This window comes from Coregonus clupeaformis, chromosome 29, assembly GCF_020615455.1.
Source record: "Coregonus clupeaformis isolate EN_2021a chromosome 29, ASM2061545v1, whole genome shotgun sequence".
Lineage (NCBI taxonomy): Eukaryota > Metazoa > Chordata > Actinopteri > Salmoniformes > Salmonidae > Coregonus > Coregonus clupeaformis.
In genome coordinates this window covers 20,569,053-20,596,103 of record NC_059220.1, presented here as the reverse complement: position 1 = coordinate 20,596,103, position 27,051 = coordinate 20,569,053, and the positions used below count along the sequence as shown (strand labels likewise).

Here is a 27,051-nt window from a genome sequence, read left to right as displayed (position 1 = left end):
TGTAACCATACCATACGTAACATATCATACTAATTTGAGTGTCCTGTATTTATATTTACTATGTTAGGTCTAGTCTATGAGACCAGGTTGAATGATATTGTGTGGTCCACCCACTATGACTTGGGAACAGACAGGTTAACCCTGATACACATCAGTATTGGATGACCATCCATATCTGAGCAAGTTGGGAGATGATGTGTAAAGCATCTGCCAAAGGTTGCATGTTCAAATCCAGCTATAAAAAGTTGTTTTTGATATTTTTGTTTTATGCCTGTCCCAAACCTTAACCCTTACCTTAACCATTTGGAGTTAATGCCTAAACTTAAAGAAAAATTCCACCCAAAAACGATATTTTGGTATTTGTTTCATTAGTCCATTGTTGACATAGTCCCAAAATGTTTTGCTTGTCAGCAATCAAGATTTCAAGATATGTAACTTTAAAAATATCAAAATCATCCATGTATGCTGCAAAGTGCATCATACGGGGATGATTTATGTATTTTGAAAGTTACATATTTTCTTTATATAGATTTTTGAATATTCACATTAAAATTTGACGCCAATTGGTTGGAAACCTAGCTGCGCTCACTCTGTTACTGTGGAATTGCCCTGGTCTCAGTGGTAGTAATTACATTAAAGTGACGAAGTTGGCTTTTACATCGCTACCTGTATCATGGGCTTGTACACCAATTTGTGTACTTATAGTGTACTAAGTAAACACTCAAAACATTGAACTGTATATATTGAAACTCTGTCATAAATTAAAGCACAATTATTAAGAGCACAATAATAATCTGACTGATATTACTCCTCAATGGAGGGATTTATCATACTGTATTCCTCCCAGTCACTCCAATTCAGCCCCATCAAAAAATTTCATTTTCTCAGAGTGCATAGTGTATTTCATCTGTTTGATAGATGAGGCTGTTTCATCTGAGATGGGCTCAGCCCCAAACACATGTGTAACTTTTTGGGTTATGAAAACCGTTTCCCTGTCAGTGCCTGACATTTCCCTAACTACATGCCTCTCAATAACTGTTTGACCATCACTCTGTGTTTTGTTGGTGTCGTCCACTGACCAAGTTGCAGAAGAAACTCCAGCGGTCCCTGTCTGCAATCCACAATCTGTTAAGAGTGTTGCCTTCTGTGTGTCTGGTATTGCTTGTATATTGGATGTGCTGACATGTGTACCAGTCTCCAATTTTAGGGTGTCCACTGATGAGGAGGAAGCTCCGGAGGACATTGGAATGGTGACTTTCTCTGCCAAGTAGGGTTCAAAGGAGATCATTTTTGTGGAGGTAATGACATCACCCTGTACCTCAGTGGCAATAGGGTCAGAGTATTTCACTGTGACTTTGGTTGGAGAGGCCAATGATGGACCAAATTGTTCGCTTGTGACTGTTGAACTGATATCTGCAAAAGCATCAGATGAGTGTACTGAAAAGGTCAAGCTGACGTCCTGTTCCACAGAGTCAGGGCTTTTCTCACTTCCTTCTTTCTCAGAAGTGACTTTTTCTAAAATCTTGGCAGATTCTGAAGGAGAAGATAGTCCAAATGTGGGAAACTTAAACCACCCAAATGTAGATTTTTCTTTGGCTTCTTCCTCTTTATGCACAGACTGGGTTACAACACTGGTTTGAGCATTTAGTTTGGTTTTTCCTGAGGCTGTTATATCTTCCCTTGAGCCAGTGAGCTTCTCTTCCACTTCCTCTAATGTGGGAACATCAAATTCAACATCAATGCTTCTTAATACCTCCCCAAATGTTGTCAAAGTCAACTTTGGTGATTTCTCTGGTCCTTGTGGTTCCACTTGAATCTCATAATTCTCCAAAATAACATTTGGATTTATATCATCATGTTCATTCTCAGGTTTGGATTTTGAAATGCTCAATCTGGGCATTTTGAAGGTTGGAAGTTTGAATTTACTAGGCGAGCCTTGACCTTTGCTGGGTGAGCCTTGACCTTTGCTGGGTGAGCCATGGCCTTTATCATCAATTGTCAGTTTTGAAATTTCAACATCATGAACATCCACATCGGCTATTGCCATTCCTCCTTCAACTGAGGGCCTTTCAGATCCAGCATCATGTAGCTGTACTTCTCTAGATCCTGTAATGTCAACTGTATCCCCGGGTTCTGGTAAATCAACTTGTAATGAAGCTCCTAGTACTTGATCTGGAATTTCTACCCCAGGCACTTTAATATCCTTCTCTTTATCAGAGACATCGACTACCACCTTTGACGTTGCACCAAATGTAGGGAATTTGAATGTTGCCATTTTTAATTCCATCTCTGATGTTTCTAGTTTTCCATCAACTGATAAACCTTTGTGTTTCATTTTAACTTGACTCTCCAGAGCTTTCATATCCACCTCAGGCTCTTTGACCTCCACATTTCCCTCTGGAAGCGAAATGTCCACCTTTAGAAGACTGACATCAACTTCAGGTGCTTTCACTTCTGGTTTGGAAAACCATCCAAATGACATCCGTGGCATTTTCATTTTCACATCAATTCCTGTAGCAGCTCCCTCTGGCATTTCAACTTCACCAGAAGGCACTTTGAGTTCAACGCTAGGTGGTTGGACCTCCACGCTGGCCTCTGGTAAGGTGACTTCTATGTCTTTCTTCGATACACTTAAATCAATCTCAGGACCTTTTACCTTTGGCAATGACATTCCAAATGTTGGTAGTTTGAATATACCTCCTTGTCCCTCATGTTCAACATCATGTTTCATTTCAACTTGAATCTCTGAACCTTCAATTTCCACCTCTGGCTCTTTGACCTCCACCTTTCCCTCTGGAAGAGAAATGTCCACCTTTGCAAGACTGACATTAACCTTGGATGCTTTCACTTCTGGTTTTGAAAATCCAAATTTGGGGAATGACATTCGTGGCTTTTTCATTTTCACATCAATATCTTTAGAAACTGCTTCTGGTATTTCAACTTCAACAGAGGGCACTCCGACTTCAACATCAGGTAGTTGAAAATCTTCTCTTCTCTCTGGTAAGTCGACATCTACATCTGTCTTTGACACACTTAAGTCAATTTCAGGACCTTTAACCTTCGGCAATGAGATTCCAAATGTTGGTAGTTTGAACTTACTTCCTTGTCCCTGAAGCTCAATACCATGTTTCATTTCAACTTGAATTTCTGGAGCTTTAATTTCCACCTCTGGCTCTTTGACCTCCACCTTTCCCTCTGGAAGACAAATGTCCACCTTTGGAAGACTGACATCAACCTCCGGTGCTTTCACTTCTGGTTTTGAAAACCATCCAAATGTCATCCGTGGCTTTTTCATTTTCACAACATTCTCTGTAGCAGTGCCCTCAGACATTTCAACTTCACCAGAAGACACTTTGAGTTCAACTCTAGCTGGTTGGACCTCCACGCTGGCCTCTGTTAAAGTGACAATTTCAAGTTTTTTACTCTTCACATCCACTTCCATAGATAGGCCTTTAAGGTCAACACTTGGCTTTTCAATGTCAAATGCTGACATTGTCAGCTTGGGTTGTGGTATTTCAGATCCATGAACCTTGATGTCCTTGTCCACATCAGGTATCTCTACTGTGATGTTTGGAGCACCTACTCCAAATTTAGGGAATTTTAAAGTTGGCATTTTGAATCTTGAAGGGGAGCCTACGGTATCTTTCACCTCAACTTGAATCTCTGGAGCTTCAATTTCCACCTCAGGCTCTTTGACTTCCACCGTTTCCACTGGAAGAGAAATATCCACCTCTGGAAGACTGACATCAACCTCAGGTGCTTTCACTTCTGGTTTGGAAAACCATCCAAATGACATCCGTGGCATTTTCATTTTCACATCAATTCCTGTAGCAGCTCCCTCTGGCATTTCAACTTCACCAGAAGGCACTTTGAGTTCAACGCTAGGTGGTTGGACCTCCACGCTGGCCTCTGGTAAGGTGACTTCTATGTCTTTCTTCGATACACTTAAATCAATCTCAGGACCTTTTACCTTTGGCAATGACATTCCAAATGTTGGTAGTTTGAATATACCTCCTTGTCCCTCATGTTCAACATCATGTTTCATTTCAACTTGAATCTCTGAACCTTCAATTTCCACCTCAGGCTCTTTGACCTCCACCTTTCCCTCTGGAAGAGAAATGTCCACCTTTGCAAGACTGACATTAACCTTGGGTGCTTTCACTTCTGGTTTTGAAAATCCAAATTTGGGGAATGACATTCGTGGCTTTTTCATTTTCACATCAATATCTTTAGAAACTGCTTCTGGTATTTCAACTTCAACAGAGGGCACTCCGACTTCAACATCAGGTAGTTGAAAATCTGCTCTTCTCTCTGGTAAGTCGGCATCTACATCTGTCTTTGACACACTTAAGTCAATTTCAGGACCTTTAACCTTCGGCAATGAGATTCCAAATTTTGGTAGTTTGAACTTACTTCCTTGTCCCTGAAGCTCAATACCATGTTTCATTTCAACTTGAATTTCTGGAGCTTTAATTTCCACCTCTGGCTCTTTGACCTCCACCTTTCCCTCTGGAAGAGAAATGTCCACCTTTGGAAGACTGGCATCAACCTCCGGTGCTTTCACTTCTGGTTTTGAAAACCATCCAAATGTCATTCGTGGCTTTTTCATTTTCACAACATTCTCTGTAGCAGCGCCCTCAGGCATTTCAACTTCACCAGAAGACACATTGAGTTCAACTCTAGCTGGTTGGACCTCCACGCTGGCCTCTGTTAAAGTGACAATTTCAAGTTTTTTACTCGTCACATCCACATCCATAGATAGGCCTTTAAGGTCAACACTTGGCTTTTCAATGTTAATTTCTGACATTGTCAGCTTGGGTTGTGGTATTTCAGATCGATGAACCTTGATGTCCTTGTCCACATCAGGTATCTCTACTGTGATGTTTGGAGCACCTGCTCCAAATTTAGGGAATTTTAAAGTTGGCATTTTGAATCTTGAAGGGGAGCCTACGGTATCTTTCACCTCAACTTGAATTTCTGGAGCTTTAATTTCCACCTCTGACTCTTTGACCTCCACCTTTCCTTCTGGAAGAGAAATGTCCACCTTTGGAAAACTGACATCAACCTCCGGTGCTTTCACTTCTGGTTTTGAAAACCATCCAAATGACATCCGTGGCTTTTTCATTTTTACATCCATTTCTGTAGCAACTCCCTCAGGAATTTCATCTTCACCAGAAGGCACTTTGAGTTCAATGCTAGGTGGTTGGACCTCCACGCTGGCCTCTGGTAAAGTGACAATTTCAAGTATTTTACTCTTCCGATCCACATCTATAGATGGGTCTTTAAGGTCAACACTTGGCCTTTCAAAGTTAATTTCTGCTCCAAATTGAGGGAATTTTAACGTTGGCATTTTGAATCTTGAGGGGGAGCCTATGGTATCTTTCACCTCAACTTGAATCTCTGGAGCTTCAATTTCCACCTCAGGCTCTTTGACTTCCACCTTTTCCTCTGGAAGAGAAATATCCACCTCTGGAAGACTGACATCAACATCAGGTGCTTTCACTTCTGGTTTTGAAAATCCAAATTTGGGGAATGACATTCTGGGCTTTTTCATTTTCACATCCATATCTTTAGAAACTGCTTCTGGTATTTCAACTTCAACATCAGGTAGTTGGAGTTCTGCTCTTCTCTCTGGTAAATCGACATCTACATCTGTCTTTGACACACTTAAGTCAATTTCAGGGCCTTTAACTTTCGGCAATGAGATTCCAAATGTTGGTAGTTTGAACTTACTTCCTTGTCCCTGAAGCTCAATACCATGTTTCATTTCAACTTGAATTTCTGGAGCTTTAATTTCCACCTCTGACTCTTTGACCTCCACCTTTCCCTCTGGAAGAGAAATGTCTACCTTTGGAAGACTGACATCAACCTCAGGTGCTTTCACTTCTGAAAATCCAAATTTGGGGAATGACATTCGTGGCTTTTTCATTTTCTCATTAATGTCTTTTGAAACTGCTTCTGGTATTTCAACATCAACAGAGGGCACTTTGACTTCAATATCAGGTAGTTCGACATCTACATCTGTTTTTGACCAACTTAAGTCCATTTCAGGACCTTTAACGTTTGGCAATGAAATTCCAAATGTTGGCAGTTTGAACTTACTTCCTTGTCCATGAAGCTCAATATCATGTTTCACTTCAACTTGACTCTCTTGAGCTTTAAATTCCACTTTTGGCTCTTTGACCTCCACTTTTCCCTCAGGAAGCGAAATGCCCACCTTTGGAAGACTGACATCAACTTCCGGTGCTTTCACTTCTGGTTTTGAAAACCATCCAAATGACGTTCGTGGCTTCTTCATTTTCACATCAATCTCTGTAGCAGCTCCCTCTGGCTTTTGAACTTGACCAGAAGGCACTTCGACTTCAACAACAGGTGGTTGGACCTCCACTTTGGCCTCTGGTAAAGTGACATCTATGACTTTCTTTGATACACTTAAATCAATCTCAGGATCTTTTACCTTTGGCATTGAGATTCCAAATTTGGGTAGTTTGAACTTACTTCCTTGTCCCTCAAACTCAATATCATGTTTCACTTCAACTTGAATCTCTGGAGATGTCATTTCCACCTCTGGCTTTTTGACCTCCACATTTCCTTCTGGAAGAGAAATATCTGCCTTTGGAAGACTGACATCAACCTCACGTGCTTTCACTTCTGGTTTTGAAAATCCAAGCCATGGAAATGAAATCCGTGGCTTTTTCACTTTCACATCAATCTCTGTAGCAGCTCCCTCAGGCATTTCAACTTCATCAGAAGACACTTTGAGTTCAACATCAGGTGGTTGGATCTCCACGTTGGTCTCTGGTAAAGTGACATCTATGTCTTTCTTCGATACACCTAAATCAATCTCAGGACCTTTTACTTTTGGTAATGAAATTCCCTGATTTGGCAGTTTAAAATTGCTTCCTTGTCCCTCCAGTTCAAGTCCTTTACGCTTCACATCCACATCTATAGATGGGATCTTAACACTAGGTTTTTTAAAGTCACTATGTTTTTCAACTGCATGTATTTCTCCTGATATTGAGAGCTTGGGTTCTGGTCTTTCAGTTCCATGAAGTTTGATATCCTTGTCCACATCAGGTACCTCTACTGTGACGATTGGAGCAGCTGCTTCAAATGTAGGGAATTTTAAAGTTGGCATTTTAAATCTTGAGGGGGAGCCTACAGTGTCTTTCACTTCCACTTGAATCTCTGGAGCTTCAATTTCCACCTCAGGCAATTTGACCTCCATGTTTCCCTCTGGGAGAGAGATGTCTGGTTTAGGCACACTAACATCAATCTCTGGGGCTTTAACTCCAGACTTGGGGAATGACATCCGTTGTTTTTTCATTTTCACATCAATATCTTTATAAACTGTTTCTGGTATTTCAACTTCAACGGAGGGCACTTTGACTTCAACATCAGGTAGTTGGACGTCTGCTCTCCCAACATCAACAGATTGGACATCAATGTCCATACCTGCTCCTTTAATGTCAGCTGAAGGTACCTCTGGCATTGTTTCTGAGCTTAAAGTTCCTATTGTAGGTGTTTGATGGTTTGTCACATGAGTTTTGATAATGGAATATTCAGAATCTGGTACTTTGCTGAGTTTAATTTCAGCCTCTGACATTTTCATTTCAAGGTGCAATGCACTGCTTTCGTCTTTGACCTCATCCTTCTTTTCCACAGAGGTGTCTCTTTTTGGTAGTCCAATCCCACTGTCTGGGAATCTAATATCCGGTTGTGTTATTCCAAACCCAGGCATTGAAATATTTGCTTTCTTTGACTTCTTATCTAATCCTTTAGTGTAAGTGGCAGGTATACGATTTTTCTGCTCAGCTGTGATGGTTGGCCCCTCAGGTACTGGTACTGCCAACTTAGGTTCCAGAATTTCACCAGTCTCTTTTTCCTTTTCCACTTTGTTGGGAGTTCCTTTTTGTTGTATAGTTTCCATTCCAGCTTTCTCTACGTTCTCTCGTTTATGGAGTTCAATTTTGATTTCATCCTCATTGGTCTTTCCAGCTTCCTGTTTTGTTTTTGTATGGTCTATTTCTGTCATAGTAATAGGTTCATAAGCACCTGGATCAGAAAGTTGGTTATTTGGCAATTTGAATGTGGTAACTGAGCTCCTGCTCAACTTTTCTGGTAAAGCATTTATGTCAGTCTTTTTGACATACGTGTCCAACTGTGCCTTTATGTCTGTGATTTTAGACAGGGTGGCATCTACTGTCACATTTACTCTTTCTGCATTCACGTCTGTCATTGTGATTTCTTGATGAGCAGGCAGGCCTGCAATGTCACCCTTCGGCAGCTTGAACCCTGGCAATTTGGAGACAGCCTCTTTAACTCTGTCAACATCTATAACCATCTGTACAGTCTGGATTTCTTCAACAGGAAGCGTGAATGCTGTTTTAGGCTGTTTTATCACTGGGGTCTTGGTGCTAGTTGACGATGCATCTTCCATGCCTGGGATCTCAATATCCTCACGGCTTGGAAGTATCTTCAACCCCTTATCCTCAACTGTAAGGCCTTTCACGTCCATTTCTACAATCTTCATGTCTGTCATTCTTATGGGTTTGTCAGTAACAATGTCAGCAAGATCCACCCTCGGCAGTTTGAACTTGGGAGCAGATCTTGTACCAATTTGTGCTAAAATATCATCAATGCTTCTCTCTGTAGGTAACTTTGAAGCTTGTATTTCCATCTGCGAGTCAGTTTCCATTGTAATACTGATGACCTTAGCATGTATTTCCTGTGCATTCACATCTGTTTTAACATATGTTTCGTTCAAGTGTTGTTCTTGTCCAATCTGAGGGGATTTCCTGATAAGTCCTATATCTGACATGTCAAGGGAGATGTCTACTTTTGGCATGCTCATTTCCATATCAGTGGAGGGTAGAGTTTTCCCTGAACTCTCATTGCTGATTACTCGAGTGTTGATATCAATTGGGAGTTGACACTCCTCCAGCTCAGTATGTGATACTACAGTTGGGCTCAGCAATGTATTGTCATGTCCAGACAGATCAGATGTTATCATATCTGCTCTTGGTGTCTTAAGGCTTTTTAGGGATGATTTTACAGGTATGTCTTGCTTGTGTTTGTCTTTTTTCTCATTTCCCTTGAATGTAAACTTTAGTTCTGACCTCTCTTTATTCTCTTTCTTCTTTTTCTCTGGAGATTTCTTGGTTGAGGGACTTTCTTGATCAGCAAGAGCAACTGTTATGTCTGTGGTTTTCAAAGTTTTGTCCAGACTAATGAGTTCTACCTTGTGTTGTTTGGTTTCAGAGCCTATCAGGTCTGGAAGAATGCATTCATTTCTTATCTTGGTGGATTCAATTTTTTCTGATTCTGATTCTAACACATATACTTGAGATGTTTCTACTGATGCGCTCTCTGGACCATCCGGTGAGTATATGTAATCTTGACTCTGTTGGTTTTCCATACCCTCCACACGTTCTACAGTTAGTATGTCTGTGTCCTGGTCCGGCTGTTCAACAGACATGCTCTTGCGGCCCTTAATGCTTGATAACTTTATCTTATGCTTCTTTGTCTTGCCCTTGACAGCCTCCTGAGATTTGATTGGCGACTCTGTGTCACTTGTTGTTGGGCTAAGCTCCAGCTTCCTCTTATCATCTGCCTCTGAGGTACTGTGAGACCTCTTAAAATGGGACTTTTGACTTTTGCTGAAGGAGGGAAACTTGGGCCAAGAGATTCGGTCACCATGCCTTTTTGTCTTTGAATGTCCCCTCATTTCTGGAGAGGAACCTTCTTCCACCTGTAGGATAACAAAAAGTGAATTGTTGATTGATTGCTTAATGAGAAAAAGAGATAAAGGCATAACACTACTCTACATATCCAGAAAAAGATCATAGTGATAGTTACTTGGATGATTTCAAGGGCTGGTTCACTCTCAAGGGTGGATGTCTTTATTGGTTTGCGTTTCAGAAGTAACTCCATCTTGTAAGGCTGGGCATGTTCCAATATCTGTAGGGCATCTTCGTATGTAACATCATCAAAATACACAGTGGCACTGAGTATCTGATCACCTGAATGAACAAAAGGAAGACATAGAAAGACCAATAAATCACCATTTGAACTGTAGAACTCTAGCATATACGATCATTCAAAGCCATAAATGTGGGCGTCTCTTACCCTGGATAGCAAAAACAATCTTGGCTCCATTACTTCACATTTAACCTATTTCACTCCACATTTCACCGATATGTCCTTTGCTTTCAGGTTAACTGTTTGGTCTATAGGCTACTTTTTTTGTTCAGCTTCTGAAAGAACATGGTATGAGCTGGTTGTCTGCTTACCCTCATGCACACTAAGAAGCTTTGAGGCTGGTGACTCTGGCCTCACTTCCTTGATGAAGATTCCCTCCTTCCCTCCGCTCACAATGAGGCCCTCGGCACATGTCTCTTTTGCCATTTTCACAATCACTCCCGACTCTGGGCTCTGAGTTTTCAGGAAAAAAAGAAGGGGAAAAAAACGAAGACATTTTGAAATACCAACATGTTATGTACCACCAATGAAAACCTGAAGCCATGCTTCTCCATGATTTAAAGATAATGCAGACTTGTCTGACCTCCAGTTGACTCATCTTGGCAGGGGAGCGCTTTTCAAACAGGGATCCAAAACCTCTCTTTCCTTTTTTGCCACTCCCACCTCCACCCTAAAATGAATGTTAAAGAAATCAGAGGGTCTGACAAAATTCACACTACAAGTCAACATGATGGCTGGATGAAATATACAGCATTGTACCTGTTTATCAATGTCCTTGTATTTGTCAGTCTCAGGGTATTCATCTACAGGGGAGGATCCTTGAGGGCGAGGTCTCTCCCCCTCTATAAACTCAGATGGCTCTTCACATATCTAGAACAAAAATATGTTAAAAGTAAGTTCCTTTTGTTGCTATATGGAGATTCATTCAAATGAGTTGTGTGTCTTTCCCATAGTTTTTAGTATTCACATGATGTCCACACATGCAAACAATAGGTTTGCCATATCAGTAGAGCCACTCACTGAATTATCCACAGTGTCAGGCTCTGGTCCCTTCAGCCTTCGTCCAGACCCTAAAGAATAAAAAGGGGAAAGCAAGAAGAGCATATTTAGTTCAAAAGGTAAACTACTACAGTTCTCAAAAGGTAAAGCCTCAGAATATCTCTCATTAGGTAATCAGGTATTAGAGAGGATTTCAATGTTTTGTTCACATCTATTGTGAATATTATCGGGATATAACATTAACAAAATATTTCAGATGTACATGCATTTGACAAAACCTTTGCACAGGACTGATCGTCCCTCCCTCCCTGTCTGACCAGGGTATCAGAGTTCTTTAGAGATACTGAAGCCCAGGAGAAGATTATTGGACGTTCTTCCTGACAAGAATTCCCAAAGGAACCAGCTTCCGCAGCTGCCTGTTAAGTGATCCACTCTATCGATCTGGAGATTTGACTCGAAATTTGCCGTGAAGTCTACAGTAGGTAAGGGACTGTAATTTTCAAAATGTATCATCCGGATCAATGTGATTTGTTATTATTATCATCTCTGATACACAATCATACTGTGATCATATTTTCCATTGTAAAGTTACCCCTGCCATGATGCCACTTGAGTATCCATTTCTGATAAATAAAACAATTATTCAAAAACAAATAATGCTGTCAATGTTATCATATTAACTGCTGAGTACCCTCATGGTTGGACTGAAGCTTCATATCACAATAGGCCTACTGTAAGTCACTGGTCAGATCATTGCAGCGGTGAAAAGCAGTGGTGTCTCATAAAATCAGATGTTGCAGTAGGCAGAAGTTGCAGTGGGGTTGAATAGACTCTTTTCATGTTGATGTGAAAATTACAGGCGAGACAAGTTCCCCGCTCAGCATTATCCAATGCTGAGTTTACATTCTGAGATGCTGTATGTGATATCGATTGATTTAGGCAAGTAAACATGTTTGATGTGTTCTGGTCGAAACATTGCAAGCAATAAAGTGTGCAGAGCCCAAAACACGTATGAAAACGTTGCGACAATGACTTATCAATGACCCAAGTCCAGCTCATTTAATCCCTACCATTGTGTCGCTGAGTTGTCATAATGATTCAGCAAATGTACATTATCCTAGGGGCGTTGGAAGACACAATGTAAATAACCTAATTTATGTCCCTCTTACTGCCCGGAATGCCTCTGCAGATCCTACAGCAATTGTATGCAGTAATCATATGCCTATGAACCAGAGTAATACTGTTACCACTGAGGTGGTGTGCCCTAGTAGGAAGTCCACTGTGTGCAGCTCACCCTGCACTAATAAAAATAACCAGAGTAACCTCTGCTAAGCTTCCCAGTAAAGCAATACAAATTATCAAGCAACCCAGAAAAGTGTTAAAAATAGCCCACGTTAACATATCTAGCTTAAGAAACAAGGTCCATGAAATCAATAATTTGCTAGTAACAAATGACATTCATATTCTGACAAACTCTGAAACTCACTTAGATAATACCTTTGATGATACAGTGGTAGCAATACAAGGTTATAATATTTACAGAAAATACAGAAATGCCAATGAGGGCAGTGTTGCGGTCTATATTCAGAACCACGTTCCTGTAAAGCTTAGAGAGGATATCATGTTAAATACTGTTTAAGTAATATGGCTACAAGTTCACCTGCCTCACCTAAAGCCCATTCTGGTGGGAAGCTGCTATAGACCACCAAGTGCTAACAGTCAGTATCTGGATAACATGTGTGAAATGCTTGATAATATACACTGCTCAAAAAAATAAAGGGAACACTAAAATAACACATCCTAGATCTGAATGAATGAAATAATCTTATTAAATAATTTTTTCTTTACATAGTTGAATGTGCTGACAACAAAATCACACAAAAATTATCAATGGAAATCAAATTTATCAACCCATGGAGGTCTGGATTTGGAGTCACTCAGTGTGACCAAAACATCAGCCAGGAAGCATAGGAACTGAGAAGTGGTCTGTGGTCACCACCTGCAAAACCAGTCCTTTATTGGGGGGTGTCTTGCTAATTGCCTATAATTTCCACCTGTTGTCTATTCCATTTGCACAACAGCATGTGAAATGTATTGTCAATCAGTGTTGCTTCCTAAGTGGACAGTTTGATTTCACAGAAGTGTGATTGACTTGGAGTTACATTGTGTTGTTTAAGTGTTCCCTGTATTTATTTGAGCAGTGTATGTGATAGCAATAGAGAGGTGTAATTTCTGGGTGATTTACAGTGAGGGAAAAAAGTATTGAACATGACTTAGTACTTGGTGGCAAAACGCTTGTTGGCAATCACAGAGGTCAGACGTTTCTTGTAGTTGGCCACCAGGTTTGCACACATCTCAGGAGGGATTTTGTTCCACTCCTCTTTGCAGATCTTCTCCAAGTCATTAAGGTTTCGAGCCTGACGTTTGGCAACTCAAACCTTCAGCTCCCTCCACAGATTTTCTATGGGATTAAAGTCTGGAGACTGGCTAGGCCACTCCAGGACCTTAATGTGCTTCTTCTTGAGCCACTCCTTTGTTTGCCTTGGCCGTGTGTTTTGGGTCATTGTCATGCTGGAATACCCATCCACGACCCGTTTTCAATGCCCTGGCTGAGGGAAGGAGGTTCTCACCCAAGATTTGACGGTCCATCGTCCCTTTGATGCGGTGAAGTTGTCCTGTCCCCTTAGCAGAAAAACACCCCCAAAGCATAATGTTTCCACCTCCATGTTTGATGGTGGGGATGGTGTTATTGGGGTCATAGGCAGCATTCCTCCTCCTCCAAACACGGTGAGTTGAGTTGATGCCAAAGAGCTCGATTTTGGTCTCATCTGACCACAACACTTCCACCCAGTTCTCCTCTGAATCATTCAGATGTTCATTGGCAAACTTCAGACGGCCCTGTATATGTGCTTTCTTGAGCAGGGGGACATTGCGGGCACTGCAGGATTTCAGTCCTTCACGGCGTAGTGTGTTACCAATTGTTTTCTTGGTGACTATGGTCCCAGCTGCCTTGAGATCATTGACAAGATCCTCCCGTGTAGTTCTGGGCTGATTCCTCACCGTTCTCATGATCCTTGCAACTCCACGAGGTGAGATCTTGCATGGAGCCCCAGGCCGAGGGAGATTGACAGTTCTTTAGTGTTTCTTCCATTTGAGAATAATCGCACCAACTGTTGTCACCTTCTCACCAAGCTGCTTGGCGATGGTCTTGTAGCCCATTCCAGCCTTGTGTAGGTCTACAATCTTGTCCCTAATATCCTTGGAGAGCTCTTTGGTCTTGGCCATGGTGGAGAGTTTGGAATCTGATTGATTGATTGCTTCTGTGGACAGGTGTCTTTTATACAGGTAACAAACTGAGATTAGGAGCACTCCCTTTAAGAGTGTGCTCCTAATCTCAGCTCGTTACCTGCATAAAAGACACCTGGGAGCCAGAAATCTTTCTGACTGAGAGGGGGTCAAATACTTATTTCCCTCATTAAAATGCAAATCAATTTTTAACATTTTTGACATGCGTTTTTCTGGATTTTTTTGTTGTTATTCTGTCTCTCACTGTTCAAATAAACCTACCATTAAAATTATAGACTGATCATTTCTTTGTCAGTGGGATCAAATACTTTTTTCCCTCACTGTAAATATTGACTGGCTTTCATCAGGCTGCCCACTCAAGAGAAAGCTTCAAACTGTAACTAGTGCCTGCAACCTGGTTCAAGTTATCAATCAACCTACCAGGGCAGTTACAAACAGTACAGGAATGAAATCATCAACATGTATTGATCATATCTTTACTAATGCTGCAGAAATTAGTTTGAAAGCAGTATCCAAATCCATCGGATGTAGTGATCACAATATAGTAGCCATGTCTAGGAAAACCAAAGTTCCAAAGGCTGGGCCTAATATTGTGTATAAGAGGTCATACAATAAATTCTGTAGTGATTCCTATGTTGTTGATGTGAAGAATATTTGTTGGTCTGTGGTGTGTAATGACGAGCAACCAGATGCTGCACTTGACACATTTATGAAATTGCTTATCCCAGTTACTAATAAGCATGCAGCCATTAAGAAAATGACTGTAAAAACTCTTAAATCCCTATGTATTGATGAGGAATTGAAAAATGGTATGGTTCAGAGGGATGAGGCAAAAGAGATGGCAAATAGGTCTGGCTGTACAACCGATTGGCAAACGTACTGCAAATTGAGAAATCATGTGACTAAACTGAATAAAAAGAAGAAGAAACTACACTATGAAACAAAGACAAATGACATAAAACATGATAGTAAAAAGCTTTGGAGCACCTTCAATTAAATGTTGGGCAAAAAGACAAACTCCGCTCCATCATTAATTGATTCAGATGTCTCATTCATCACAAAACCCACTAATATTGCCAACTACTTTAATGATTTTTTAATTGGCAAGATTAGCAAACTTAGGCATGACATGCCAGCAACAAACACTGACACTACACATCCAAGTATGTCTGACCAAATTATGAAAGACAAGCATTGTAATTTTGAATTCCGTAAAGGAAGTGTGGAAGAGGTGAAAAAAATATTATTGTCAATCAGCAATGACAAGCCACCGGGGTCTGACAACTGAGGATAATAGCGGACGATATTGCCACTCCTATTTGCCATATCTTCAATTTAAGCCTACTAGAAAGTGTGTGGCCTCAGGCCTGGAGGGAAGCAAAAGTTTTTCCCTACCTAAGAATAGTAAAAACCCCTTAACTGGCTCAAATAGCCGACCAATCAGCCTGTTACCAACCCTTAGTAAACTTTTGGAAAAAATTGTGTTTGACCAGATAAAATGCTATTTCACAGTAAACAAATTGACAACAGACTTTCAGCATACTTATAGGGAAGGACATTCAACAAGCACAGCACTTACACAAATGACTGAACATTTGCTGTGAGAAATTGATGATTCAAAGATTGTGGGGGCTGTTTTGTTAGACTTCAGCGCGGCTTTTGACATTATCAATCATAGTCTGTTGCTGGAAAAACGTATGTGTTATGGCTTTACACCCCCTGCTATATTGTGGATAAAGAGTTACCTGTCTAACAGAACACAGAGGGTGTTCTTTAATGGAAGCCTCTCCAACAAAATCCAGGTAGAATCAGGAATTCCCCAGGGCAACTGTCTAGGCCCCTTACTTTTTTTCAATCTTTACTAACGACATGCCACTGTCTTTGAGTAAAGCCAGTGTGTCTATGTATGCGGATGACGCAACACTATACACGTCAGCTACCACAGCGACTGAAATGACAGCAACACTTAACAAAGCGCTGCAGTTAGTTTCAGAATGGGTGGCAAGGAATAAGTTAGTCCTAAATATTTCAAAAACTAAAAGCATTGTATTTGGGACAAATAATTTACTAAACCCTAAACCTCAACTAAAACTTGTAATGAATAATGTGGAAATTGAGCAAGTTGAGGAGACTAAATTGCTTGGAGTAACCCTGGATTGTAAACTGTCATGGTCAAAACATATTGCTACAACAGTAGCTAGGATGGGGAGAAGTCTGTCTATAATAAAGCGCTGCTCTGCATTCTTAACAGCACTATCAACAAGGCAGGTCCTACAGCCCCTAGTTTTGTCGCACCTGGTGTTCAGTCGTGTGGTCAGGTGCCACAAAGAGGGACTTAGGAAATTGCAATTGGCTCAGAAAAGGGCAGCATGGCTGGCCCTTGGATGTACACATAGAGCTAACATTAATAATATATGCATGCCAATCTCTCCTGGCTCAAAGTGGAGGAGAGATTGACTTCATCACTACTTGTATTTATGAGAGGACACCCATGCATACCCCACAGGACATGCCACCAGAGGTCTCTACACAGTCCCCAAGTCAAGGACAGACAATGGGAGGCGCACAGTACTACATAGAGCCATGACTACATGGAACTCTATTCCACATCAAGTAACTCATGCCAGCAGTAAAATTAGATTAAAAACCAGATAAAAATACACCTTAAGGAACAGCAGGGACTGTGAAGCAACACAAACATAGACACATGCATACAAACACATGATAACATACGCACTATACACACATGTACACGTGGATTTTGTGTTATAGATATGTGGTAGTAGAGTAGAGGACTGAGGGCACACACTTAATATGTTGTGAAATCTGTTATGAATGTATTGTAATGTTTTTAAAATGTATAACTGCCTTAATTTTGCTGGGCCTCAGGACGAGTAGCTGCTGCCTTGGCAGCCTTGGCAGCAGCTAATGGGGATCCATAAAAATTTTAATTAAAATACAAAACATTCACAAGATTTTAGGATCATAAATGAATTGACATTGTATGCCCCACTTGAAAACATGCTGGTTAGTTTGAGCGATAAGTAATGGGGCATTGCTGTGTATACAATTATTTGTGTGCTTGTGAGTCTGTGTGTATACAGGATGTGTAGGAACTTCCTATTGAAAGGGTGTGTCATTCCCTTACCAAGTACCTTATGAGGATCAAGGCGCAGGTGGTTCAAAGGGAGTCACACTATGCAGTAGCACAACTTTTTCAACCATGTGTCAGTGCTGTGTCAGTGTGTCAGTATTAAACTGCACATACAGTGCCTTCAGAAAGTATTAATTCCCCCTTGACTTCTTCCACATTTTGTTGTGTTACAGACTGAATTCAAAATGGATTAAATTAATAAAAATGCTCACCCATCTACACACAATACCCCATAATGACAAAGTGAAAACATGTTTTAAGAAACTTTTGCAAATGTATTGAAAATGAAATACAGAAATATATGTTTTACATACAGTACCAGTCAAACGTTTGGACACACCTACTCATTTCAGGGTTTTTCTTTATTTTTACTATTTTCTACATTGTAGAATAATAGTGAACACATCAAAGCTATGAAATAACACATTTGGAATCATGTAGTAACCAAAATGATGTTAAACAAATATTATATTTATATTTGAGATTCTTCAAATAGCCCCCCTTTGCCTTGATGACAGCTTTGCACACTCTTGGCATTCTCTCAACAAGCTTCATGAGGTAATCACCTGGAATGCATTTAAATGAACAGGTGTGCCTTCTTAAAAGTTATTTTGTGGAATTTCTTAATGCGTTTGAGCCAATCAGTTGTGTTATGACAAGGTAAGGGGGTATACAGAAGATAGCCCTATTTATTTCATAGTTTCGATGTCTTTACTATTATTCTACAATGTAGAAAATAATACAAATAAAGAAAAACCCTGGAATTAGTAGGTGTGTCCAAACTTTTGACTGGTACTGTAAGTATTCACACCCCTGAGTCAATACTTTGTAGAAGCACCTTTGGCAGCAATTACAGCTGTGAGTCTTTCTAGGTAAGTCTGTAAGAGCTTTCCATACCTGGATTGTGCAACATTCGCTCTTTATTCTTTACAAAATTCTTCAAGCTCTGTCAAATTGGTTGTTGATCATTGCTAGACAACCATTTTCAGGTCTGGCCAAAGACGTTCAAGTAGATTTAAGTCAAAACTGTAACTCGGCCACTCAGGAACATTCACTCTTCTTGGTAAGCAACTCCAGTGTAGATTTGGTCTTGTATTTTAGGTTATTGTCCTGCTGAAAGGTGAATTCACCTCCCAGTGTCTGATGAAAAGCAGACTGAACCAGGTTTTCCTCTAGGAATTTGCCTGTGCTTATCTCCATTCTGTTTCTTTTTTGTCCTGAAAAACTCCCCAGTCCTTAATGATTACAAGCATACCCATAACATGATGCAGCCACCACTATGCTTGAAAATAGGGAGAGTGGTACTCAGTAATGTGTTGTATTGGATTTGCCCCAAACATAACACTTTGTATTCAGTACAAAAAGTGAATTGCTTTGCCACATTTTTTGCAGTATTACTTTAGTGCCTTGTTTCAAACAGGATGCATGTTTTGGGATATTTGTATTACAGGCTTCCTTATTTTCACTCTGTCATTACTGTAGGTTAGTATTGTGAAGTAACTACAGACATTAAACTCTATAACTGTTTTAAAGTCACCATTGGCCTCATGGTGAAATCCCTGAGCGGTTTCCTTCCTCTTCGGCAACTGAGTTAGGAACGATGCCTGTATCTTTGTAGTGACTGGGTGTATTGATACACCATCCAAAGTGTAATTAATAACTTCAACATGCTCAAAGGGATATGACTGCTTTTTATTTATTTATTTTTTATCTACCAATAGGTGCCCTTCTTTGCGAGACATTGGAAAAGCTCCCTGGTCTTTGTGGTTGAATCTGTGTTTGAAATTCACTGCTCGACTGAGGGACATTTACAGATAATCGTATGTGTGGGGTACAGAGATGAGGTAGTCATGTTAAACACTATTATTGCACACAGAGTGAGTCCATGCAACTTACTATGGGACTTGTTAAGCACATTTTTACTCTTGAACTTATTTATGCTTGACATAACAAAGGGGTTGAATACTTATTGAGTCAAGACATTTCAGCTTTTCATTTTTAATTAATTTGAAAAGCATATTTCCACTTTGACATTATTGGGTATTGTGTGTAGGCCGGTGACAACAAAATCTAAATTTAATTCATTTTAAATTCAGGCTGTAACACAACAAAATGTGGAAAAAGTCAAGAGGTGTGAATACTTGCTGAAGGCACTGTACATACAGTGTCTTGCAAAAGTATTCATCCCCCTTGCCGTTTTTCTTATGTTGTTGCATTACAACCTGTAATTTAAATTGATTTTTATTTTGGATTTCATGTAATGGACATACACAAAATAGTCCAAATTGGTGAAGTGAAATGAAAAAAAGAACTTGTTCCAAAAAATCCTAAAAAATAAATAACGGAAAAGTGGTGCGTGCATATATATTCACCCCCTTTGCTATGAAGCCCCTAAATAAGATCTGGTGCAACCAATTACCTTCAGAAGTCACATAATTAATTAAATAAAGTCCACCTGTGTGCAATCTAAGTGTCACATGATTTCAGTTTATATACACATGTTCTGAAAGGCCCCAGAGTCTGCAACACCACTAAGCAAGGGGCACCACCAAGCAAGCGGCACCATGAAGACCAAGGAGCTCTCCAAACAGGTCAAGGACAAAGTTGTGTAGCTCAGTTGGTAGAGCATGGCGCTTGCAACGCCAGGGTTGTGGGTTCGTTTCCCACGGGGGGGCAGTATGAAAATGTATGCACTCACTAACTGTAAGTCGCTCTGGATAAGAGTGTCTGCTAAATGACTAAAATATAAATGTAAGTACAGATCAGGGTTGGGTTATAAAAAAATATCAGAAACGTTTAACATCCCACGGAGCACCATTAAATCCATTATTAAAAAATTTAAAGAATATGGCACCACAACAAACCTGCCAAGAGAGGGCCACCCACCAAAAGTCACGGACCAGGCAAGGAGGGCATTAATCAGAGAGGCAACAAAGACACCAAAGATAACCCTGAAGGACCTGCAAAGCTCCACAGCGGCGATTGGAGTATCTGTCCATAGGACCACTTTAAGCCGTACACTCCACAGAGCTGGGCTTTACTGAAGAGTGGCCAGAAAAAAAGCCATTGCTTAAAGAAGAAAATAAGCAAACACGTTTGGTGTTCGCCGAAAGGCATGTGGGAGACTCCCCAAACATATGGAAGAAGGTACTCTGGTCAGATGAGACTAAAATTGAGCTTTTTGGCCATCAAGGAAAATGTCTGGTGCAAACCCAACACCTCTCCGAGAACACCATCCCCACAGTGAAGCATGGTGGTGGCAGCATCATGCTGTGGGGATGTTTTTCATCGGCAGGGACTGGGAAACTGGTCAAAATTGAAGGAATGATGGATGGCGCTAAATCCAGGGAAATTCTTGAGGGAAACCTGTTTCAGACTTCCAAAGATTTGAGACTGGGACAGAGGTTCACCTTCCAGCAGGACAATGACTATAAGCATACTGCTAAAGCAACACTTGAGTGGTTTAAGGGGAAACATTTAAATGTCTTGGAATGGCCTAGTCGAAGCCCAGACCTCAATCCAATTGAGAATCTGTGGTATGACTTAAAGATTGCTGTACACCAACAGAATCCATCCAACTTGAAGGAGCTGGAGCAGTTTTGCCTTGAAGAATGGGCAAAAATCCCAGTGGCTAGATGTGCCAAGCTTATAGAGACATACCCCAAGAGATTTGCAGCTGTAATCGCTGCAAAAGGTGGCTCTACAAAGTATTGACTTTGGGGGGTGAATAGTTATGCACGCTCAAGTTTTCTGTTTTTTTGTCTTATTTCTTGTTTGTTTCAAACCAAAAAATATTTTGGATCTTCAAAGTGGTAGGCATGTTGTGTAAATCAAATGATACAAACCCTCCAAAAATCCATTTTAATTCCAGGTTGTAAGGCAACAAAATAGGAAAAATGCCAAGTGGGGTGAATCCTTTCGCAAGCCATTGTATAACTAAAACACAAGTGCCTGATAGTATTTGAGAACCAATTTAAGCATTAAGCAAAATTGCCACACTGAAAAAATATTTACTATTCTTGCCTCTGATTGCTCTCTGACATGCCACATAGCGAGTAAAATCATACCGTAAAAAATAAATAATGACCACTGTTGTTGTTCGTTTGACATGGTGGGATATTTTTGTGTCTGTAAAATTAAATATGTGAGAAATGGCGGTGGAAATGCCTTTATGCGCAAATATTGATAAAATAACCATCATATTGAAGTCAACTTGGAGTCACGCAATGATATGGTGTGTGGTCCTCCCACTACGACTTGTGAAACCATGCAGTTTAGGCTGCAGATGAAATAAGTTATGATGATCTTCACAGGGTGGTGAAAGTGCACGGTGATGAGCTTGATGCTCCTTTACAATAGATATCGAGGGTCTTATTCTGGTGACATGATGATCGATGCCTGACTGCCGTTTGACAAATAAAAATATTCTCGCTCTTATCCATAATAATCACATAATTTAGACTAGCCTACCCTGCTAGCTGTTGGCTAGAGCACACGTGCCAAGACCAGAGTAGCTATTTAACGCAACCGTTTTTGTGACAAAACTATTGTGACAATAATCAGTAGAGTTGAATATAGGATGGAAACACATTGATCTTTCGATTTTTATTTAGGTAAATGAAAACGTAAGCAAAAAAGTCGATTTTGTGTGCACTACATCATCACGCACTGATTTTTATCCGAATCACCCCACTGGTGGGAAAATGCGCATATTTTCTTCATGCAGATTTTAGATTATTCAAATGAAAATCTGTCGCCAATTGGATGGAAACCTAGCTAGTGTTGTGAAATGTAAAAATCATAATTAGTCCATAATAATCATGGTGCAAAAACCAGCAGTCAAGACAATAAAATAAGCCATCAAAGTGTCTGCTAAATTGCCATCACTACTACTATGTTTGCTTTTCCAACATATGTGCAGCCAAGACTAATCCAACCACATAAGAACACTTTATTATTATATTAAGATGGCTTACCTTAAGGAAATATCTCACCCTTAAAGCTACAGTAGCAACCTGCTTTATCCTTTTAATACTGCCTCACCCAGATTCCACTTAACCATTCCAACCAACAGACTGAATGAAACTGCCAACATAGCTGCTATGTTTTTGCTCCCAAGTGAGTAAGCGGGACCAGCCTCTGATGGACATGTAAGGGTGGATACTTCCCACTTTTTGGGTTCCGGTTCAGATGCAGCTCAGCCTTCTAGATCAATCTTGTAACAGTATGAGTAACACACAGCAGGGGACAGTCTGACAAATCCCAGGATTGGAGTTGCAAATCATATTTTAAGTACTTCTCATGAAGGTGTGGATGTTCTCCAACATACATATCAATTGACCAGATTTCTGTCTGTATATTATAACCCTTTCCACTCCTACAAGGGATGTACACCGCAGCTATAAATATAGAAATATGATGTCAACTTTACAGTATTTAGTCATTTCCACTCTCATCTCACAGGGACTTCTTCACACACTTTCTTCTCCAGATTGACAGATTTTCAGTACATACAGTATACATGGTCAGACAGAAGGGTATTACTGGAGAGGGTCATGACTGTGAAGAGAGACAGTGGACTCGGTGTTCTCTGAGGAACAAGGGAACTCTCCCTGTGTGGGCTGAATGGAACGGGATGCTTCAAATAACCCCCATTCATAACCTGCAAAGTTACGAAAGTGCTAAATACAACATGTAATGGTAGAGAGAAATTGATTTGTACACTATAAAGCCGTGTCCCTCCTAAGAGAATTCCCCTCATAAGATAATTGATATATTGTGGTATGAAGCTGAACAATTCAAAATTGATATCTCAATCAAAAAATAGCCAAAATTGCTGATGTTCATGTTATATTCTATTTTGTTGGCAGGGGCTGGCAAATATTCCTCAAACCAAGACTGGCACTTAGCGTGGAGAAACTCCTTACTCAAATATTTGTCATATGGGTGCAGCAGAAAGGTGACACACTAAATGTATCTATGTTAATTCACTGTCTGCCCTACTTTATATTAGTTGTCCCTACAAACTGTGTTGACATAGTAATTACATACTGTAGGCAGGTGTAATTAGGTAACCAGTTTTATAGCTTTCAACAAACTCTCCCTCACTGTACAATATAAAAGGTCCTCTCAATGTTCAAGTTTATTTACAAATCTCTAAAATTGTGCAAGACACTAACAGTGACTTACCCAATTTACCACAGTTGGGTAAGTAATCTGTAATAATGTCTAACCACATCGTACATGACAATGGAATTACTGTGTAAAACACATTGTTTTAGTGACACTAATATAAAGTGGGACCATATAATGAATTCTGCATTCCATCAGGTAATACCATAAATCAATGGCCATTCAAGGACAGGGCCCAACTCACAGACAAGTGCTGTCTGCACATCTCTGCTCTGTTTGTCCTCTGCTGTTCAGGACCCAAAACCCATTAGTCTATGTGACTATTACTTTATAATAGCAAAACCAGTACAGGGAATATGTTGGAACATTTCATTGAGTTAATCTAGCATGACTCACGTCAGGTGCAACTGCACCATTGTCTTTGGGTGTGGTCACCCTCAAGGCTGCGTCTAGCTAGCAATAATGTGGTAGGGAATGGTCCTCAGTCTCCTCCTTGAACAACGTGTTAGGCTGGAAAACCAAATGTTACTCTTAGTCTTAAACACAGAGCCAACATCAAATAGTAAATAGTCATGTGCAATTTCCTGTTAACTAACGTAGGCCTCCTGTAGCTCAGTTGGTAGAGCATGGCGCTTGTAACGTCAGGGTTGTGGGTTCGATTCCCACGGGGGGCCAGTATGAAAAATGTATGCACTCACTCTGGATAAGAGCATCTGCTAAATGACTAAAATGTAAATGGGATTGCACCTTAATATGTGGAAGGCCATTCAAAATCTTGTCTATGAAGGCATTTGTATCAACAGTGGCTACATAACTATTTTGTAATTATATATACTCAAATAAATTATGTCATAATAAAAACCTGGAGCATAGTTTTTTCCTCTAACAAATTTATCAAACAACTTCTCTGAACATAACCAGCTGACCCATGACCCTTATTACAGCCATTAGAGTTTGTTTTCATGCTCATAGACCCTGCACCTGGGAGGACCCTGAGCTCTGCTCATTAGCCAAATGAATTACATGTCCCTCATTTACAGGGAAGCAGGGCATGATTCCTTTCCAATTTTATAAGAGACACAAGCTCCTTTCTCTGGGGGGTGGCTTGTTTGCATTCAAAGTATAATCAGATTTCTGACAGTCCCATGTCCCACAATTATGTGGACATGGGACTGTGATCCCGCATGCCTTCAATCTAGCAGGCCACAACATGATTTGATACTCACCTAACATGGCAGGAGTTTCATAATGGTTTGGGAATTCAACGATCAGAATTAGCCCCTATTCTCTGATGCCCTTCCAATACTAGTACAAAAAACAGCCCCACTGGGAGACAGTACAAGTCCATGCATATATTACATTTAGAAGCAAACAATAAGTGAACACCCATCCTCTAATGGGACCGGTACTGCTGAATACTTCTATGCAGGTGGGCAAAGTACAATAATATGTCTATAAAAGTCAGCAATCTGTAAGAGATTACCAATGTCTATGGTGTATAATTGATGATATCTTAAATGGACTTTCAATGGGCTCTAATGCTGAGTAGACCACCTATTACAGTAATTCTGGGCCAGTATTTGGCACAGGTCTCTGCTCAGGGGAGAGGGCACTTATATCTCATTAGATCATCCCCATCCCTGCCCCACCTTGGCTTCAGTCCCTCCCAGACCTAGGAATTCACTTTCCTCCATAACCTTGAACCTGTACCTAAGTAAAGCACTTTTTGTACAAAAGTATTATACTCTAAATACTGCATTGTAAATGGGGTGCTTATATTTGTCCTGTTACACACAAGTGTGTAATGGAAATTTGTTTTTTTGCATATCCCAACACCCCCCGAGACACCCGCAGGGCGTGGGGTCATAGCCACGGTCACCATTGTAGAGCACCCCTGGAGCAATTAGGGTTAAGTGCCTTGTTCAACGGCACAGCAACAGAGTTTTTCACCTTGTAGGCTCCGGTATTCAAACCAGCAACCTTGCGTTTACTGGCCCAACGCTCTAACCTCGAGGCTACCTGCCGCACAATGCATACAAAATCAATCAGAAAGCAATGCGAAATTCAAGATATTGTGTTGTATATTAAAAGATCACAAATGCATTTTTTCCAATAAATGAAGCAAGTTCTTTCAGGACAGTTATGTCCACCCAGTGTGCATTATAAAGTGGTGTAAGGTAGCTAAAGCTTACAGATACTCTGATTAAAAACAGATAAGTGTACAAAAAACCTTGAGTCAACATAGATTCATCAAACACAGGCAATCTTCTCCACCATTTTTGGGAAAGTAAGATAGGGTTGAAGTCACTTAGAGTTGTTTTGTTTAGAGCCCAATTGCATTCACGCATCCTATCTACACTGTTTTTGTGAGGGCAGTTCATGTTGTAGTATCCCACTGGGCACAGACGTCAGTTCAACGTCTAGTTTTGATTAACATTTGGTTGAGTTGTCAACTAACATGATTTCAAAGTGAAATCAACAAAACATTTCACCCTGTCATTGGATTTAGGCTAAAAGTTGGGTTAAAAAAAGACACAATTCCCTTACGTTGATGACTTTTTGCAAATCCAATCAGTTTTCCACGTTGATTCAATGTCATCACATAGATTTTCTTTGTTGAAATGGCATGGAAACGATGTTGATTCAATCCGTTTTTGCCCAGTGGGATGGACCCTGACAGATTATGTTAGAGAATAACATTGAGATTATATGGATTGCATCAAAGTCAAGAAGATGTAATTATGTAAGTCAACATAATATGCAAAAATAAACATTATTTGAACATGTCAATGACCCAAGAATTTAGATTGTCAAAATCTAAGAACAATGTCCACAAATCTAGCATCTAAAGAAAATAAAAACATTGGAAAGGCACAACATATTCTTAGTGACCATAAGGAAAGTTTTACTATCACAATTTCAACTAAAGATCAATTACTTCTTAACCTTCAACGAAATGCTTGCAAAACTGAATTCATTTTAAATGGTTCAAGCAAATATGGGCTATGTTACAAACTTTCAATGAGTTCATCCTCCAGAATTTGTGTCTATATGAAACTTAAATGAGTTATGTTTACATTGTGAATGACAGATTGTGAACTGTGCACTCATCATTTGATACATTCTGCCTGGGCTCTTGGATAATGTCTATACACCAGGAAAAAAGTACTTCAACTCATGTAAACACATCAAGCGCATCCCTACGCAGCAGGCACACCCATCCACACACTGCAGACACACCCAGGCAGCACACTGCAGGCAGGCAGACAAGCAGCAGGTCAGCAAAACAACTCAGCACTCTGCTCTTAGCAGCAACAGCCTCCCAACACACTCACTCACACAGCCATGCTGAGCTCTAGTGCTGAATTAGGGAATAGTTGAGGACAACAATAGAAACAAAGATAGGAGAGAGAGGGATGCCCACCCGTGCCCGGCGAGCCATGCCAGTTGGGGAAGCCCAGGTTGAAACAGTCACACAT

General features: G+C 40.4%; 1 protein-coding gene and 1 non-coding gene across 2 annotated transcripts; one reads left to right on the top strand and one right to left on the bottom strand.

Annotated features, from left to right (window-relative positions):
* Positions 1-379: 379 nt before the first annotated feature.
* Positions 380-27,051, bottom strand: LOC121544289 (neuroblast differentiation-associated protein AHNAK-like). The gene is made up of 7 exons (XM_045209055.1): positions 26,997-27,051; positions 11,002-11,051; positions 10,741-10,851; positions 10,565-10,651; positions 10,293-10,434; positions 9,859-10,022; positions 380-9,751 (listed from the first exon to the last, which is right to left on the bottom strand). Exons 1-7 carry the CDS (start codon positions 27,049-27,051, stop codon positions 848-850), a joined length of 9,513 nt encoding a protein of 3,170 aa, XP_045064990.1. The 3' UTR covers positions 380-847.
* On the top strand, positions 24,172-24,247 carry trnat-ugu. Its single transcript has one exon. It is a non-coding gene; the product is annotated as a tRNA-Thr (tRNA).

Bases quoted from the DNA above. Each gene is read 5' to 3' on its own strand.
- LOC121544289 (XM_045209055.1), bottom strand. From the start codon at position 27,051: ATGTGTGACTGTTTCAACCTGGGCTTCCCCAACTGGCATGGCTCGCCG. The intron at 11,052-26,996 runs GTGGGCATCCCT...TTTATTCTTTAG, and splicing joins GCATGGCTCGCCGGGCACGG to GGTCTGGACGAAGGCTGAAG. The intron at 10,023-10,292 runs GTAAGCAGACAA...TTGTTCATTCAG, and splicing joins GCTTCTTAGTGTGCATGAGG to GTGATCAGATACTCAGTGCC.